The sequence below is a fragment of the Pteropus medius genome, unplaced genomic scaffold, assembly GCF_902729225.1.
Source record: "Pteropus medius unplaced genomic scaffold, Ma_sr-lr_union100, whole genome shotgun sequence".
Classification (NCBI taxonomy): domain Eukaryota; kingdom Metazoa; phylum Chordata; class Mammalia; order Chiroptera; family Pteropodidae; genus Pteropus; species Pteropus medius.
This window is the reverse complement of record NW_024356249.1, coordinates 18,533,403-18,552,474: the sequence shown is the minus strand read 5'-3', so window position 1 is coordinate 18,552,474 and position 19,072 is coordinate 18,533,403. Positions and strand designations below refer to the sequence as shown.

Sequence of the window (19,072 nt, the reverse complement as noted above, 5' to 3'; positions counted from 1 at the left end):
ACTTGTTGCCAGATCTTCTTTTGACACATCCATAGGAAAAGGCCGTGTTGGTCACTGGCCTCATATGTTGAGAATTAACCACAAACCTTTGGTGTATGTGTACTGTGTGCAGGCTGTTATAAACATCTTTTATACATGTCTTGCTATTTTTTAGACTGCTTGCTAAACACATGCACAAGCATGCACATTGGTCCCTTTTCAGGTAGAGAATAGCCTTAATTCTAATGAGATATCAAGGAAGAATATCAACTCTTAGACTCTTGGCATAAGAAGGGGCCTTAAAGATTATTTAGGATGGCAGTCCCCAACCTTTTTAGCACCAGGGACCAGTGCTCCTATAAGAATCTAACGCCTGATGATCTGAGGTGGAGCTGAGGCGGTAATGCTAGCACTGGGGAGTGGCTGCAAATACAGATAAAGCTTCACTAGCTTGCCCAGAGCTCACTTCCTGCTGTGCAGCCAGCCCAGTTCCTAACAGGCCATGGACCCGTACCAATCCACAGCCCAGGGGTTGGGGACCCCTCATCTAGGATACCTTCCTATCCTTAGTTTGAATCTCTCCTTATAATGATATTATGGTAGTTATTTTATTATTGGTTTCTATTGAATGTTTACAGTGTGCCAAGCACCATGCTAACTGAACTACATAGTCCATCTCATTTATTTTTCATAACAACATTATGAGTTATATATTATTATCCCTGCTACCTAGATAGGGGTACTGCCAGTTTGGAGAGATTCAGTAACCTGTTTATGGTCACACAGCAAATAAGTGACAGAGCCTAACAGATTCTGGATTCTCTGACTCTTAAACATCACCCTCCGCTGGTGGCAGACCAGTCCAGGCATGAACAGTACAGATGACGGCAAGCTCATCGCTTCCTAGGGCACTGAGTCCCTTAGGGACAATTCAGATTTCTTCAAGATATTATCATATCTTAAACACTTTCATGGCTTCTTTTTCTCTATCACAGGAAGTTGTAGGTAGCCCACCACAGGGCTTTCCAGTATCTATATGTCATTTTACCCAGTTATAGTCTGCCCGGAAGAAGAAAAAATACCAAATATAATAGCTAAGGATTGTCTTCCATAAATTTCCAGCTTAGTTCCATCAGTCCATTAAGCAAAGGTACATAGTTAATATTTCAAAATCCAGTGAAAAATATAATTTACTCCAGGAGGGTTACTCTTAGAAACACTCTTCACCTGCAAACATGAGGAGAAGGAGTGTCTCTCTTAAGTGTCATACCACAGTACTGGGAAATAAATAAAAATAGTAAAAAGCCACAAGTCTTTATTCTGAAAGAGAGCCTCTGAAGTGAACACAGAGCATTTCTGAAGCTTTAGATTGCAGCAGGTTGTACGGAGAAAGCAGCCCCTAGACTCTCGTTATAAATCCAGTTGTGTTACTCCCCTCCTGAGGAGCTGCAGCTGTGTCCCCAGACGAGTGCAAAAAGATATAAACTTCCTGGGTAGTTCTTCAGGACCCTTCGTAATCTGACCCAACTTGTTTTTCATTTTTTTTCCAGCTCCTTCTCACAAGTCTGTTCATTGTTCCAGAAACATTCTCCTCCCCTTCCCTCTTTGCTTCTTCTAAAGAAATCCTACTCATCCTTCACCCCACCACCAAAAGTCACTATCAGGAAGCCTGTACCTTCTTCATCCCCAAATCAGTCTCTCCCCTGTGTGGTTTCGCATTATAGGGCATTGATTACTACTTGGTGTTTACTCCTTTTTGAGGATGGCTAAGGGTGTTAAGATCTTACTGATGCTAGTGATTTTCAAGAACTGGGTACACAATTCAAAAAGACCAAGAAATCTCTAAATCATTAGAGGGTGTTTTCTATCTAATGAGATTAAAAGAGGAGCTTTAAATTTAAAGGAATATCCTTCATTTTTTGAAGAAAATGTCTCTCATGATGCTGGATAAATGAAGAGCTACACTCATCTTGGTTCGATACCTTCATCTTTCTTATATTTTATTGGATTTTTTGCTTTAGCTTTTTATTTTGCTTTCCCTGAAAATATGCTTCTCCACCCACCGTGCTATGCTCCCGAGCAGTTTTGCGATTTCCATGGAGGGGACACCCTTCTCTCAGTGATTCATCACGGCACAGATCCGAGTTTTCATTTGCAGCATGTAGTCTTAGCATGACATGCACATCGCAAGGCTTTCCCTGTGGAAAGACACATTTTTCGTTTAGAGGATTTTACATTAACCTTTCAGGGTGGTAAAGATAAATTTTCATTTTCTGACACATTTTCAAAAAGAAAGAGAGACTAAATTATTGATTTGTTACTCCCAGTATGTTTTTTCCCCCCTCTGTAGTTATATCATAAAAATAAATTCTTTTTAAATTAGATAAAAGTGTAAAGGAATCCTTCATAATCTCATCCTCTAGTCATATTTAAGACTGTTTCCTTCTAGCCTTTTTTTCTGTGCATTTTTAATATATAGGAATCATAGTCACAGCATATTCATATTTAAAAAAAAAACACGGGATTATTAACTTGAAGTTTATGGTTGGCTTTGGGGGGTATATTTGTTCTTTCTTGGGGGAACGATCAAATTTTCATGATTCTTTGACCTTAAAAGGGCTATCCTTTAAATTAACATTAAAATTTAAGTCTTTTAGCCATGTGCCTTCAAACACTTTAAAAAAGTCTCAGTAACTGTTTTCTGAATGATTTACTGCCTTATATTTTTGTCATAAGAAACACATATTATGAAATCCACCCTCTTGACAAATTTTTAAGTACACAGTACAGTGTTGTTAACTATGTGCACATTGTTGTACAGCAGAGCCTAGAACATGTCTGAAACTGTGCCACTGAACAGCAGCTCTCCGTTTCTCTCTTCCTCTAGCTCCCGTAACCACCATTTGACTTTCTGTTTCTGTGAGTTTGGCTACTTCAGAGACCTCCTGTAGGTGGGATCCTGCAGCATTTGTCCTGTGACTGGCTTTTCTCACTTAACATAATGTCCTCTAGGTTCATCCATGCCGTAGCATAGGACAGGATTTCCTTCTTCTTTAAGCCTGAATAATATGTGTGTGTGTGTGTGTGTGTGTGTGTGCGCGCGCGCGCGCGCGCGCATGCATGTGTGTGAGAATGTGTGTGTCACATTTTCTTTTATTCATTGATGGAAACTTAGATTGTTTCCACATCTTGGCTATTGTGAATAATGCTGCAGTGAACATGAGAGTGAAAATATCTCTTCAAGATCTTTTTTATTTCGGTTCTTTTGAAGAAATTCTGAGAAGTGGGATTGCTGCATCATATGGTAGTACTATTTTTAATTTTTTGAGGAAACTCCATATTTCTTTCCATAATGGCTACATTTTACAGTGCACAGGGATTCCAATGTCTCCACTTCCTTGCTAACAGTTGTTATAGTCTGTTTTTTCTTAATAGAGGCCACCCTAATATATGTGAGGTGGCATATCACTGTGGTTTTGATTTGTATTTCGTCGTTAGTGATGTTGAGCATCTTTTCATGTACCTGTTGGCCAGAGAAATGGCTGTTCAAGTCCTTTGCCCACTTTTTAATTAGGTCATTTGAGGTTTTTTGCTATTGAATTATAGCAGTTCCTTTTATATTTTGGATATTAACCCCTTATCATATATCATATAATATAAGTTTTTATATTATATAAAATGCAGTTTTTATTTTATATATAATATATAACCCCTTATATATACATATAGATATACACATGTATATCTATCTATATATATCTATATCTGTCTATATAGATAGATAGATAAAGAGAGTTTGCAAATATTTTGTCCCATTGCATGGGCTGCCTTTTCACTCTGTTGATTGTTTCTCTCTGTTGATTGTTTTAGCTGCACAGAAACTTTTTATTTTGATGTAGTCTTACTTGTCTATTTTTGCTTTTGTTGCCTGTGCGATATGCAAGAAATTACTGTCAAGACCAATGTTATAAAGTTTTTATCCTCATGTTTTATTTTAGGAGCTTTATGGTTTCAGGACTTAGGTTTAAGTCTTTAATGCATTTTGAGTTGGTTTTTGTGTATGGTATAGATAAAGGTCCAATTTCCTTCTTTTGCATGTGGATATTCAATTTTTCTAGCATCATTTGTTGAAGAGGATGATTTAATTCTCGTGTCTTCTATTGTAGATGTCAGGTTGTGGTGAACTCCAATATTGAACCTCCTTGGGCATAAAGTTTTTTTAGTCTTTAGGATCATTTCTTTGGGATAAATGCACAGAATGGAAATTACTGAGTAACATATAGAAGCACTTTAGCACTCTTGATATTTATCGCCAGATTACATATCAAAAAAGATTGTAAGTTTTCACTCCCATCAGCTGGTGACTACTTTACCATTTGAGCACATGCTCACCAGCATTGAATAGTTTGTTTAAAACAGAAAAGAGAAAAGAAAGAAAGAAAACAAAAACATTGATGATTTTATTAGGTACAGATGAAATTCTATTCTTTCAGTTTGCATTTCTTTGCCACTACTATAAGCAAATTATGTTGACTTTATATTATGGAAAAACACATTCATTATAATGATGGGGGTTAGCAGGCCTGTGACGTATTATTGAAAAGTATATGAAAGAAGGACTCCCACTGCTTCCTGTCCATGGGCGGGGGAACTGTGGGAAAGGGGGTAAATTAACTCCTTGCCTATGTCCTTTTTGATAAAATGGGGATAAAAATAAAGGGTTCGTAGGACTGATGAAAAGTAAGTGGAATTATATTGTGTAATTCATCCAGTTCATAGTAGGTGCTCAATACCTGTTGGCCCCTTCATCATCTCTTTTCTTGTACCTTCATCCCTATTTCTGCACTTGTAGGCTAGAGGCTGCCTAGAAACGTACATTAACTGTTATTTCTTGGATTATCCAAGTCAGAAGTATAACCAGAGAGTGTAACAGTGGCACTATAATGCCCTCGACCCTCCCTGAGTATCCACTGGGTCCCTTCAGGCCTCCAGATTTGAGAGAAGCCTCTCACATATTCTAGCTGCAGCTTTTGTCTTCAGGAATAACCGGTTTGTAACTGTTAAGTCTTTTGCTTGTGGCTGATTAATTTCCGACCTCTCTCTTGTATTCCTGTTTTAGCACAGCTCTCCCAGCTCCTTGTCAAAAAAACAAAACAAACAAATAAAAAACTAACTATAATCATTACTGTTACTATTTTTTAAACAATAAACATTTTTGCCTCCGAATACAATCTTACGTGAAACCTTAATGAACAAAGCAAGTAAAAGTAGAACTGCTGTGGTTGAAACTGGAATGAGAAGGCAGCAACCCCGAGGCACCTTTGCATTCCAGTTTTGAAAATAACAGGAGGCCCCACATGCATTCTGAGCAGCAGCAGGGCGCTGAGGGAGCCCCAACTGCCTGGGAGGCTTGGGTGTTATGGGTAGAGCTGTTGAGGGAAACAAATCAAGAAAAATCACCAGCACCAATGGGAGAAAGCTTTCGTCTTCATCTTGCCTAAAATCCTAGCACCATTACACCATGGGCTCAACTTGCTGGGCCCACCTTGGGGGGAGCAGGGGGTGCAGTGGGCAGTCCCTTAGGGTGCTTGCGGAAAGGGGCTCACCATGCTCCTGAAGCTCATTTTACCAACAAGGCAGTGTGAACTTAACAAAATATTGAAGCGAAGACCCTCTAATAGATATTTAGTTCTTAAGTTATAAGTCTAGGAGTGTGGAAAGTCATGACAAAAGAAAGAGGAAAGAATGTAAACTGTTATGACAGAAATGCATTCCCATTAAAAATTTACTTAAAAAAATAACCTCATGTAATGTTAATCTAGAAACTCTAATTTCATGGGAATGGCAAGAGTCTTGTGGGGGAAAACATCCTGGTAATTGTATATGCTAATGGAGTATCCATTGGACCTTGTTAGAGTGATGGAAATTCTATTTCATGGAAACACTAATGCAGTCCCCTCTTTATATCTTGGGAAAGCTGATTGACAGAGTATAAAATTGCTTTTTAATCCAATTTAGGACACAAAACATGTAGTAGGTTTTAGCATTTAAAAATGCTTGAAGCGTGGAAGTGAAAACTCAAAATACCCTGGCAGATTGTATATGATATTTTATATCAATGGTACATTTCAAAAATATTATTTCAATATAAGTTTCTTTGAATTGAGTCATATTTTGTTCCAAAGCTTTTTTGGATTAGAGTAAGGAGAATGTATTGTGGAAATATGACCCAGAGGAAAGAGAACAGAAACCAGTTTTTAGTGATATTTCTCAAAAATAGAAAATTTCTAAGAGGCCTCTTTCTTTAACTAAAAGCACCGTAGCTGCTCCCACCAAGGCCACTGTCACAAAGGCCACCCCCGTCTCAGTCACCAGATTCTTTGGCCTCTTTTCAAACTTTATCCTATTTCATTTCTCCTCAGCATTTGCTCCCACTGACCACTTTTTCTATCTTGGGGCCATGTCAGCTCTCCGCCACCTTTTCTCTCTGTGTCACTCCTGCATCTTTGAGTACTCTCCACTTATATAATTTCCTCCAGTGCGCATCCTTCAGGTTGGCTCTCTGGGCAGCGTCATTGCTTGATGCTCTCCTGGGAGATCTTATGTGCTCCCACTGCTTCAGCTTCTGCCTTTCCCAGCACACCCCAATCTATGTCTCCAGCTTCTCTCCCAAGCTCTAGACCTGCAGAGCGAGCTGCCTTCAGGCCTCCGTTCCAGGGATGTTTTTCAGGCACTTCATCTGTTTTAGTTACCTTCCCACTGCTAAGCCTCTTCTTCCTCGGGTATCTTTATCTTCGTTAATGATCTCACATTATTCTAGTTTCCTAAACTAGAGATTTTATAGTTACCCTTGATTCCTTCTCTCACACTCAGATTCAACCAGGCACAAGTTCTGGGGAAGTGCCTCTCCTGGTTTTGTCACCCCCTCATCCAGACCGTGACAGGAGCTTTCTAGGACTTTGCTAAAAAATGCAGTCTCTTCCCTGTCCAGTGGTCCTACACACGACTTGTCCGTTTCTTTCAAAACCACGAACTATACCAACTCACTTCCCAATTGCCAACTGCAGTGGTTTTCAAACTGTCTTCCTAGCAGCCATAAGGATTCGTCAGACCTCTCCTGGGTTCCCCCACTCAAGAGGCCCTCACAGCTTTGTTTTACATCAATTTCACCTTTTCTGTTTTAAGTTTGTTTTCTCTTTAAACAAATTTTTCTGTGAATTAAAGTTTGAAAAGCCCGAACTCAAGGTAAATGTCACATTCTGAAACATATCATCGAAGTCCTTTTACAACCTACTTTACCAGCTCCACTTCCTTGAGAAGTAGCACAAAACCTGAGTTCCAACACAGATTCTGTTACACACAACTCGTTCAACCCTGGGAGAGCTAATTATGTCCCCAAAGCCTCCATTTTTCCATCTGTAAAACAGGAATAATAATTTTAGCTTTGTCACAGAGTTATTGTAAGGAGTACCTGAGATAATGTTTGATACATGTCAGTGCTTAGTCAGTGTTGGCAGTTACTATCACGTTAGTGCTCAAGTGGCTCAAGATCGCAAGCACATTATCGTCGTTTGAAGCTTTGGTTCCACTGCGCGGCCGTGCAGCCACTTCTGCCAACTCTTACCTTTGCTTATTTGTTTAATAAGACTAACTCATATTTTCCTTTTTCTGTGAAGCCTTCTCAGAGATAATATTCCTCATTTGCTTCCTAAGTACTAAGTATATACCTCTTAACTAAGGCAGTAATTGTGTTGAATTTTCTTGTTTTGTTGTACACACACACACACTTCTACACTCCTACAAAAGATTCAGGATCACCAAGATGGGGACCTGACTGGGTTCATGTCCATGCCCTTGAGATGAATTGCGGATGCTGTCGTATCTGTGCCCTTGGGGTACACTGTGACACTCCTGTATCTTTCCCTGAGATACCCTGTGGACACTCCCATGTTTTTTGAATGAAGCAAAGTAACTGATGAATACATAACTGAACCAGCAAGGAGCAGTCATCTTGTGAAGAGGACCCTGATGGGGACTGCACATCACCAGGTTCAGTTTTGCTTTGTGTTTGATCCCATGTTGGTCAGTTTGTGGCCCCTGGGAGCCAGTTCTCTTCAGCTTGTCTGCTACTACTATAAAATTACTCAGGTATCTTACCTGGAAACAGACTTAGTTATCTGTGGGACATACATACACAAGAAAACTTACCTTTACTGTAATATGAACACTTCAATTTTTTGTTAGCGAAAATAGCCACTGTTTAGTGAACATTTATATGTGAGGTACTGTATGAATGTTTCATGTGTATTGTCTTATATAATCTTCAGACATCAAAACCAGCAAGATGTGTATTTTCATTCTATTTTAGCAGATAAGCAAGCTGACGTTGAAAGAAATTAAATACCTTGTCCAGGGTCTCATAGCGGCGTAGTAGAGCCGGGATACAAACAGTGGTCCAAAGTGGCAGAGGGCAGACAAGGGGAGTGGAGGCAGGGGCCATGCTTTTGTGCACCTCGTTCCCTATTACAGTGAGACCTGAGCGAGCCATAGTGACTCACTGCGTTTTGTCTTATTCCAGTGTGTTTCTTACTGAGGCCAAGGAGTAGGCAATATTGAAACTCAGAATATGTAGCCTGTCTTCCAAATAGCCCTAGTTTTATTTCCAAACACTTTACTGATGTGTTTAAAATATCCTTTCTGAGCTGAGAGCCTCTTTCAGAGCCAGTTGCACCAAAGCAGCAGAGACAGACAAAAAATTGCAATCTCTGGTTATCTCTTTTTGTTTGGTTCACTTTTTTTAAATTTTGTTTTAAATTTGTTCTTCAATTACAGTTGACATACAATATTATATTAGTTTCTGGTGTACAACATAGTGATTAGACATTTATATAACTTACAAAGAGATCACCCCAATAAATCTAGTACCATCTGACACTGTACATAGTCATTACAACATTATTGACTATATTCCCTATGCTGTGCTTTACATCCCCATGGCTATTTTTATATCTGGAAATTTATACTTTAATCCCTTTCACCTTTTTTCTGTGTGGTTTGTTTTTTGTTTTTTTGACACAAGTCTAGAAAATAGATTTGCATTACATATTGTATAGGTATACGTAAAGAGAGAGAGAAAAATAAAAAATGCTTAATACAGAAAACTTGGAAAGCACAGTAAAAGCACAGAAATTAATCTCCCATAAAATTAAACATTTAGCTACCGTTAACATTTAATCTGTGACCTTCCAATGTTTTTAATGCCAAGTACATATTTGTATTACCAAAATCATAATCTGTATGGTACATTTTTAAAAAATTTATTAATATGTGATGAACATTTTCCTCATGCTAGTGAATATTCTACTACCTGATTTTTTGTTAGCAACTTGATAGCCATCATCTAAATGTGCTGTAATTTAACTAACCCATTCTTTCTCATTTTGTTTATTTCCATATTTTTTGCTAATGATTTTCATATGACTTCTGCTATTTTTGATACTGAAAATCCAAAACTCGGGTATGAATTAATTCCTTGGCGTTAATATCTATGTGAAGAATGACTTTGGGATTATTTTCACTAAATTATTATAGAATTTTCAGACCTTAACAAAAAAGACCTGAGCAGTCACTTGGGGTGGCCTCTGATGGGTCAAATCTCACCTGCTCTGCTCGCATAGCTCCATGAGTAGGTACTACTCAGCTCTTCTTTATATGTTCAAAATTTATATGTTCCTATATTGGGCATAAGGACCTAGATTCTGACAAATAGATTTTGAAAAGTTGCTTCCGAACCCTTTAGAAGCCTATACTTGAAGATCAATTTGATTTGAGAATCTGGGAATGAAGTTAGAGGCAGGATGGCAGGCAAGATTGCACAGAATGCTGGCTTAGCTAATAGAAGCCAAATAATTATTATAGACAGACAGAGATGTTCTCTGATTTGCGAGCTACAGTTATTCTAATTGATTTCTGCATACTTGTGGATAGGGATCTGCCCTCTTCCATTTATTTTTCTCTTGACAAGTAAGATGTGAAATGTTGTTCCATGCCTTTCTAATTTAAATGTTGCACATGTTGAGAACTGATCTTGCCAGCCACTTTAAGCCTGGCCAAAACATAACACATCGTTGTTATTAGCCTTCATCATTTGGTCGGAGCCAACATTTTATTTGGAACTGTGTGGGAGTATAAATCTCCTTTATGGGCATAACCTACTTCTGCCACAAAGTGGATGTAACGAGAAGGCAGCTACGTTTCCTTGGTGGGTTGCTCTGGTTAGCCTCATGATGCTGATTAAGCCAGGGATGCTCATTCTGAAAGATACTTGGGAAGTGAGATACGTGCTCTTGAGAATCTTCTGACTATGCTGAGGGGAAGGACACGTGGATAACTAATGTAAGGTGGCATGTGATAAGTACACATAGACAGAGATCAGGAAAAACGGGGCATTACCACACAGCCCACGTTTGGGGCTGTGAACGGAGTCCTTGAAGCCATATGTGCTACGTTCAGCCTGCAGGCCGAGCAAACCATCTGTCTCAGTCACGTGGACTGCAATTTTCCAAATATATGTAGAAGCCCCGGTGCCAACAATGTTTTCAAATGAATTTTTCTTGTATTACATTTATTGTAGCTTTTTGACATATTGTATATTTTCAGTAAATAGATACTAATAATTCCTATCATGGGCGTCTATGAAGTTTTTTCATGTTAGCAATTATTTCAGTTACTTGAAGATTGGAAACGTCCATTGTCGACAGCAGCGCTGCTCGATGGAATTTCTGTGCTAACGGAAACGTCTCTGCATTGTTCAGTTCGGCAACCATTAACTGCATGCAGCCCTTGGGGCCTTGAATAATTGCTTTAAATTTAAATAGCCATATGTGGTAGAAGTTACCATATTGGACAGCACAGATCTATTTAGCCCTTTGTAGATAATTTTCTAAAAACGTCCCCCATCAAGTTTCCTCAGCCCTACCTCCTCCTACTTTGCTTCCACTTCTACCCACCAACGTGAGTGGCTCCACTTCTTCTCAGTGCCCCTATTTGTGAAGGTTCTGTAGGCCAAGAGAAGAGTTTTCTCAAAGATGCTTAACCAAATGACTGAAAGTTTGTCCTAATCATAGAAATAAAAGGAATGTAGTTTAGACTTTTCTTTCAGCTGCCATCTGATTCTCAGGGACTCAAGATTTCTGTATACTTGGGACACATGAGCTAGTGGTTTTTTATGTTTAGTTTGTTTCAAAATTCATACAGCATGACCCTTCTTTAAAAATTAACTATTTGGTAGGCAAGGTAGCTATAAAAAGAGAACTCAGAAGTCAAAATCTTATTCTAGGGCTCTCATTAGGCAAGAAATTTTCCTTTCCTTTGTTCTCCTGGTAATTATTAAGAGGAACAAAATGGTCTTCCTTCTCTAACTTACTCTGAAACAATACAGTTCATAGCACTTTACAAGTTTTATATCTTTCTTATGACTTACAGCTTTGGGGCTTTTTGAGGTCATCGTGGACGTCTAATGGTTGTCACATATATTCTCATGGCTTCTACTGAGGTAACAAACTCACAAGAGGATAACCAGATATCTCTGGATGTAACAACTAGCAATATATTCATAATGAATATTTATGATTGGTATTTATTATGAATATATTGCTAGTTGTATTACTAGGTAATTCAGAATTGTTATTTTTTTCCGAAAGATTTTTTCTTGTGCTGTTTTAAAACAGGATGGAGGAGAAAAGCAGTAACTTGTAAAATTCAAAAAAGCTTATGACCAAAAAATCCTTTTAGAACTCATGCTAGAAGAGTTCCCATCAAAATAATAAACATCTTTCATGGACTGGCCTGGGAAGATGTCTCTCAGTGAAGAAAGCCTCCTCTCCCGACCATCCCCCCAAATGTGATGGCCGTATGCCTGTTTCATACTGCCCTGTGGTGAGCTCTCTCACTTCCTTACTCTTCCTGCTTTGAGGCCTGAGGCTTGGAGGTTTCTTCAGATATCAGACCCAGAGCAAAGAAAGTTTCATTTGCTGAACCAAGAGGCCAGAATGTGCCCTCATCTCCTTCTGAGCAATATACCCTGACAACGTGTGCGCCAACAGGAGAGGAAGCTATGCCCAGAGCACATAAATGCACAGTGAAAAGATAATGAAACACTGACAGGTGTATCATGATCTCCATTCTGTATATCAGCATTCTTCCATTTTTCACCCTCTTTCATAAATTTCGACTGATAGTTAAATCCACAGTTGTTTGTGATGTTAAAATTGTTGAACATCAATTCTCATAGCACTTCCGTTTGCTGTGCTTGTCCCATTTTAATTAAATATATCCCCCCATCATCTGCAGATCCCTGTCTTAAAGGAGAGGTGTGGGCGATTGTGATGGTGGTCGTTGGTGGTGTTTATGAACATGTATTGGGGAAGGCTCGGGAGGGGAGATAATGAGTAACAGAGCACAGGGAGCATGCCAGCCAGCAAGGAGAAGTTAACATTTGCAAATATAAAATACTCTCCTAAATTTGCTTCCTTTTCTGTTTTATAGTAAACACAAAAGAATGCAAATGTAAACTTAGTCTTCTCTGAGCCCCCAGGAATGATGTTCATTCTTGCTCTGTACTCCCATCTCCCTTGCAGAAGATAGGAATGAAGAGGCATAAACCGAAAACCCTCCAGTCTTTGGGAAGGGATTTAAAAGAACTTTGTAGTTTAGGGTCGGTACTGCTCCCCACTTGTGTCTTCCTGTGCTCAGGTTGCTACCCCTCTTCCTTCCAGCATCTGAGCACCGATGTGTGGCTGCCCAAGACTGGGTTCTTCTTCTTGATAGAGCTGTCTAGGTAAAAATAATGGGTGATGCCAGTCAATCTCAGGTCTCCCTAGTGCAGTTGGTTTAGTCATGTGACTTCTTAGCCTTTATGTGCCTGTTTTATGCATTTTCATTCTAATTATAAAATTATAACAAATTATTGTGTCTTCTAAATTTTCCTTTTTTGCTACTTGAGTCTATGTTTCTTTCTTTATTTAGAGTATCTCAGCCTGAAAGTCTCTGATCTTCACAGGCTAATTATCTGTCTGCAAACTGGATTGCTGGATGTTTTAGTAGTTGTTTTCAAATGTAGTAACAGGGTTGTGGGTTCCATGACATGCATATGCATAGTGGCTTTAGGGAAACGTGCCTCTCTGTTTTCAATATTGAATTCCAGATTACAATGTATTAACACATTTGTCTCCTGCTTTTTTTATTTCAGTACCTACTAGAAATGAAAAGCTTAATCCTACCCCCAGAACATATCCTGAAGAGAGGAGACAGCGAAGCAATAGCATATGCATTCTTTCATCTGGCACACTGGAAGAGGGTGGAAGGGGCTTTGAATCTTTTGCATTGTACATGGGAAGGCAGTAAGTAATTTTCTTTCTTTGAAACACTTTTTAAGAGCATGAAACTAATAATATTGAACGTCAACTGTAATTAAAAAAAATTTTTAAATTAAAAATTTAAAGAAAAGCATGAGTGTTCGTGGATAATGAAGATTTGCATGTCTACAGCTGTTCCTTCTGTGATGCTTCATCACTGAGAGATGGCTAATTGCTTGGGCTCTCCAGTGCCCCAGCGGTGGTGGGTGTTGCAGTGACGCCACCGCCATAGCCAAAAAGGCAAATTTGTCCCGTAGATGGGATCAATCTGGACCGTTCTGGCGAAGGAGCCCTCCACAGCCGGAGCACCCTCTTTGGAGAGCTGGACAGCCCTTTGGCATCATGGGAATTTTTGGCCTGGAGGGAAGCCTTGTGCTGGGCTCCAATTACCATTTCTGGATGGTCTCCCTGAGAGGATTGGCTCAAGAGCCACAGTTATCCTTTACTGGAACCAGGTCGGCCAAACACAGATGAGCAGCAGTTATGCTTCAGAGCAAGAGCAGCGGCCACTGGACCCTAGTATTTGTTGGCAGGTGTAGCATTCACATGCTGATGATTAAATGTCTGTTAGATGGCTGTAGGGATGAATCAATCTGCATATGGTCTAGGTACTATCATTCTGTGTAAGGAGAAGCGACTCTTATCACCGGGGAGACATGCCCCCTGCCCTAGAGAAGCACCTCGTCTAGCTGGGAGGAGTAACCAGCAGCATGTAGCAGCTGCCCTGTGGTTTTTCAGAAGGGAAAGGTTTCTGGGGTGGAGTGGTCATGTGTAACCTTAGGGGATTTAAACCAAGTTCCTGAAGAACTAGGACAGTGTTATGAACAAGGACACTACGTGAAGGAATGCCCAGTGCGGGGGTGCTGTTTGGGAGAATGTAAATTAAGGAAAAAGGCCCAGGACTGTGGATTAATGGATAACATGTGCATTGACACTGTTGTAATTATTTTAAGCAAAACAAGTACATCATGTAGCCTGGGTGGTTGCTCTTTTCCTCCCCTCTCATGGGGAAGCAAACAAATATTAGAATCTTCTGATAATTTTTTCTTAGTTCATCCCCACTCTGATCATCCTCACAAATGAATGTCTTTTTGATCGCTTTCACTTTGTATATCTTTGCTGCTTCCATTTTCATTTTGATAATCTTTTGCTCTTCCCTTTTCCTGTCCTTCCCTATCCCAGCAGAAATCCAGGCTGGTACAGGGGAGCGGGTTGGGCAGCCAAGTGGGAGCGGGTAAAAGTAAGTTAACAAAGATGGAATTCAAATTTTTTGTTTAGCTGTTTGGAAAATATTTCTTTAGAGAATTAATAGCAGGTCTACTTAAATAATTTACTGTTTATAACTTGAGGGATGTTGACTTGATCCATGCTTCTCCCCCACTCTGTCAGTGCATTAACATGCTCCAGGTGTCTTGGTCCTGGTATGTGGATGAGTTAGGGCAGCACACTGTATGTAGGGCATGTGCGGGCACATGCATAGTCCCCTCTGGCTTGGGTTTATTATTGTTGCATTTAAGGTGTTCTATCCAGATGAGACAAAAGGAATTTTTATTTAAACATGAGTAAAGACAGAAAAATCCCAGCAAGACTGAACATGAAAGGCCTCACCTAGTGTTAGTTGTGGAAAAATTAAATGGACAGATTGACTTACCAAATAAGAATTAATGATAGTGGGCATCTTGAAAACATAGTAACAGAAGCTCATCAGTTGGATCTGACTGATAAGTTACCAGTCCTACAGAAAGGATCAAAAGGGGCCGCATGGGGGCAAGAACTGATAGAGATACGATGTTAGGAATGACATAACCATAAAAAGAAAACAAAAAGTCATCTCTTGAGGAATAATTGGAAATTCTGTTTGGAAATTACTTACCTATATAGTCAGATAACAATGGAGAGATGCTCTGGATCAACTGGAAGGACAATGACATTCTGAGAAATGTGAAGTAACATAGTGAGCTCCAAAATCAAACAGGGTAGTAAGTTGGGGAAATGTAATGACCTCAGATTATATGGGTGAACACTGTATTATAATAAAAAGAGGAGATGAATTTTTAGACATAAAACAGTACAGCAAGGCAATCAGGAAAGGGAAATTCTGCACTTAATTCTTACAGATAAATAAGAACCACTCCAAGGAAGTTACACTGCTGTTCAGTTTTCGAAAAGAAATCATGAGAATGCTTACTAGGTCCTAAATGCCTTGGGGAATACCAAAGACTTACATGAGTGTTTGTATTACTGGGTAATTTACAGAGGCTTTGCATTTCCACCATTTCATGTACTCCTCCTGATAGTGTTCTAAGTTAGGCAGGACAGAGGTGTCCATCCCAATTGTTCAAGAGAGAAACAGATTCATTGAAATGAGTGACTTGTTGAGCGTCATGCAGCCATTGTTTGTAGAGCCAGGATGTAAAGCCACTTTCACTTTCTCTTCACTCCTCTTTTCTGTAATACCAGCTTTTTAGGCCTTTCTGGAATAGAATAAAGATAAAAGGATCGGTCTTCTCTGAAGCATTTACTTGGAAGTCCTCAACTTACATCGCTACTTACAGGCTAGGGTGTACTTATTTCCTTCCTAGTGTTTATAAAGTTAATCGTTCTATATAAAACCATATTTTTATTGTTGAATATTAAACATTTTAGATGTAGAATGAGCTCGATTTTATAAAAAGTAAATTCTATGTGTAAACAAAGGAAAGAGACTAGAAAATACATCTTCAAATGGATTTTAAGTAATTTTTTCTTTGTATTTTTCAAATTTTCTGCAAGCATATATATGTGTATATATGGATATGTGTGTGTAAATGTATATACATCTATTTAGAAAAATAATCTTTCATTACAAACACTTTTGGTCCTTTTTAAAAACAAAGCTATAAATCTGTTGTACAATTTAGATAAAAGAATAACCACTCCAACTTCAGATAATTGTGTGCAATCTTTTGACACTGCTTCTAGATCTGTGTCCATTTAAAGTGGAAGCGTAAGGGCTCTGAATTTATTTTATTTTTTTACTGAGGTATAATTGATATTTAACATTATATTAGTTTCAGGTGTACAATGTAACAGTTCAATATTTGTATATATTTAACATCAACTCTCTTAGCAACTTTCAAATATGCAATATAGTCACCACACTGTACGTCACATCCCTATGACTTATCTATTTTATAACTGGATGTTTGAACTTTTTGGTCCCCTTCAGCCATTTCGCCCTCCCCCTTCTTCTGGTGACCACCAATCTGTTTTCTGTATTTATGATGAGCTCTGGCTTTTAAATCAGAGGACTTGGATTAGAATTCTGACTTGGCTGCTTACAGTGGTATTCACTTACCCCGGTTTTGAACACTGTGAAGCAGCGGTGATACTGAAAGGCAGCTTCCTGCCCAGGTCGGTGGGCAGCCGCCCGACCTGAGCTGCTCCTTCTCCTTCTCTAGAGGTCAGTGGGCCTCCCCTGGGTAGCCCGTGCCGGAGCGCAGGAGGCTGCACTTCCTACAGTGTACCACGTGGTGGCGCCTTTTTACGTCTCCAGCATCAGAGTTTAGATTTTCCCCTTTAAATCATTTTTTTTCTTTATTCTGAAATTTAAGGCCATTGAACAACTCCTTTCCAACTTGCCCTTTTCATTTGGAAGAGAGTTCATAGAGGAAGATGATAGTACCTAATTTCACTGGATTCCATGTTTTAAATTAATATTTTAGTCAATTTATCTTTTGGAGATTAAAACTTTTTTTTCTGTCAGAAGTGTTGGTTAGGGGTGAGGATGTAGGTATATTTTGCTTTGCTTTTTAATGAGTTGTTTTTTTTTCTGTCGGAGCATTAGTCATCTTGTGGAATTAAGTGAGTTTCTCACCAATCAGGATGAAATAACTCACATTTTTGATAAAACCCCAAAGTCCAGCTGATGCATGGCAGAGATTGTTTGGGTTTGAAACATATGGTGGTTTAAAAAAAAAAATGAGTCCTCAACCACAAATACATCAGCATTTCAAAGGTTTGCAAAATGTTTGATTCATCAGTGTCCCAGCCCCTGAAATTACACAATATGTTCCTCAAAGTCAAGATAATCAAGGAAGGGGGAAAGCTTTAATTTACAAGATTTGAAAATGTTTCTTAGTTCATTACACAGCACCACATTATCTGAATTATACTTATTTTAAACAGTGTAAGTTCTGGTTATACATATACATGCACACGCGCGCGCACGCGCGCGCGCACACACACACACACACATACACACCACTGCAAGTATGAGTTGAATATAAAAAACATATACAAATGAAGGATTTCATTTGAACTTATTTACAATGGTATTATACCTTATGAGGCCCGATTTTAAATGGCACATCTTCTGTTTTACCTGTATTAAATACTGGTGTGGCCATATCTCATATCGAGATCCTATCAAAGCCTCTATTTTGGCAGTATTTATTTTATAAAGCTGGGTAGTCTTCTGGCTTCAACTGTGAACTTTAAGATTTAATTTTCTATATATCAGAAAACTAACAGGCCATAGGTTAAATTATTAGCTATTCTTTGTTTCCATTTTTTCCACTTGACCAAGTAAGACTCTTTATTTTCTTTTCGGAGGTTTTTCCCCAAAGAATTCACTAAATAATGTATAAGATTTGAAGGTGGTGTTTTTTTAATGGGACTAAGGCAGAGTATTTCCTTTGAGAAGAGAAAGTAGCCCATTGTTGAAGCATAGGATGAAATTCTGATTCTAATTTATTCTCTTTGAACCTAATGGTAAGAGCTACTTGCTGTAAGATGTGGTCCTTAGGGCATTTCCTCCAACAAAACCTTTACTCCAAAAGGCTGGCATCTTTTGGAGTGCTAAAGAAAGATCCCACCCGCGCCCCATCACCCCGTACAGCTGAGTTTTGGTTCCTGGGAGAAAGCAATGGTCAGCTAACATTCCTGGTGAGAGCTAATGTTTGCTAATTGCCAGCCTCCAGATATAGGGTGATGCTTTCCCACCTTCTAACTAGTAGAACCAGCTTACTTCTCTCATTTATTCGGTATTGGTGACTGACCACTATTTAGATCTACCTGAGTTTTTAAAAGGAAAAATTCTGTCTCTTCCTGATTGTGCATTAATTTGTTCATTCCTTTACTCAACAAACATTTATTGAGTCCCTCCTTTGTGCCAGGCATTGCGTTGGGGGTCTCAAAGGTAATAAGGCTCTGAAATGCCTTGGTAGAAACATTGATCTATGTGTGATACGTGTGTCCAGATATATTCACATATACATACACACATGTACATGGTATATATGATATAAGCAGTACTGTCACAGAAGTCAGAGCAGTGTGAGAGTGTTGAAGGTCACTAACAAGTTATGAATCTGCTGTAAACTTAAGAATTTCTCTTCAGACTTGGAATGGAACATCATTTAATCTAATCAAGGGAGAACGATTTTCCCAAGGTCACATAACTACATACTGAAAGAACATGGACCAGAACCCAGGCTTTTGACTTTTGTGCTTTCTTTACTGTTGTGCCCAAATGCCTCACAAAAGACAGCCTACGTGGATGGTTTCCCACAATGCAGTAAATGCGACAGCATACAATTTGTATTTTGGTGATAATTTTCTGTACTACCATTTATGCTTTTAATTGCTTACAAACAAGCAGCATTTTTATTTATAAGCTAGAGTATGGCCTAATAGAA

General features: G+C 38.9%; 1 protein-coding gene across 12 annotated transcripts in view; it reads left to right on the top strand.

Annotated features, from left to right (window-relative positions):
• ST7 (suppression of tumorigenicity 7) overlaps positions 1-19,072 on the top strand; it is a 242,092-nt gene that overhangs the window by 208,739 nt on the left and 14,281 nt on the right. For 11 of the 12 annotated variants that reach the window (XR_005652395.1, XM_039860986.1, XM_039860988.1 and 8 more), the window contains one exon: positions 13,229-13,379. Coding sequence is in view for 10 of the 12 variants with exons in the window: in XM_039860986.1 (XP_039716920.1) it covers positions 13,229-13,379 (151 nt within the window). In the remaining 2 variants the exon portion in view is untranslated. Of the gene's footprint in view, positions 1-13,228; positions 13,380-19,072 lie in introns of those variants that run through there. The other variant, XM_039860996.1, reaches the window with a different exon arrangement.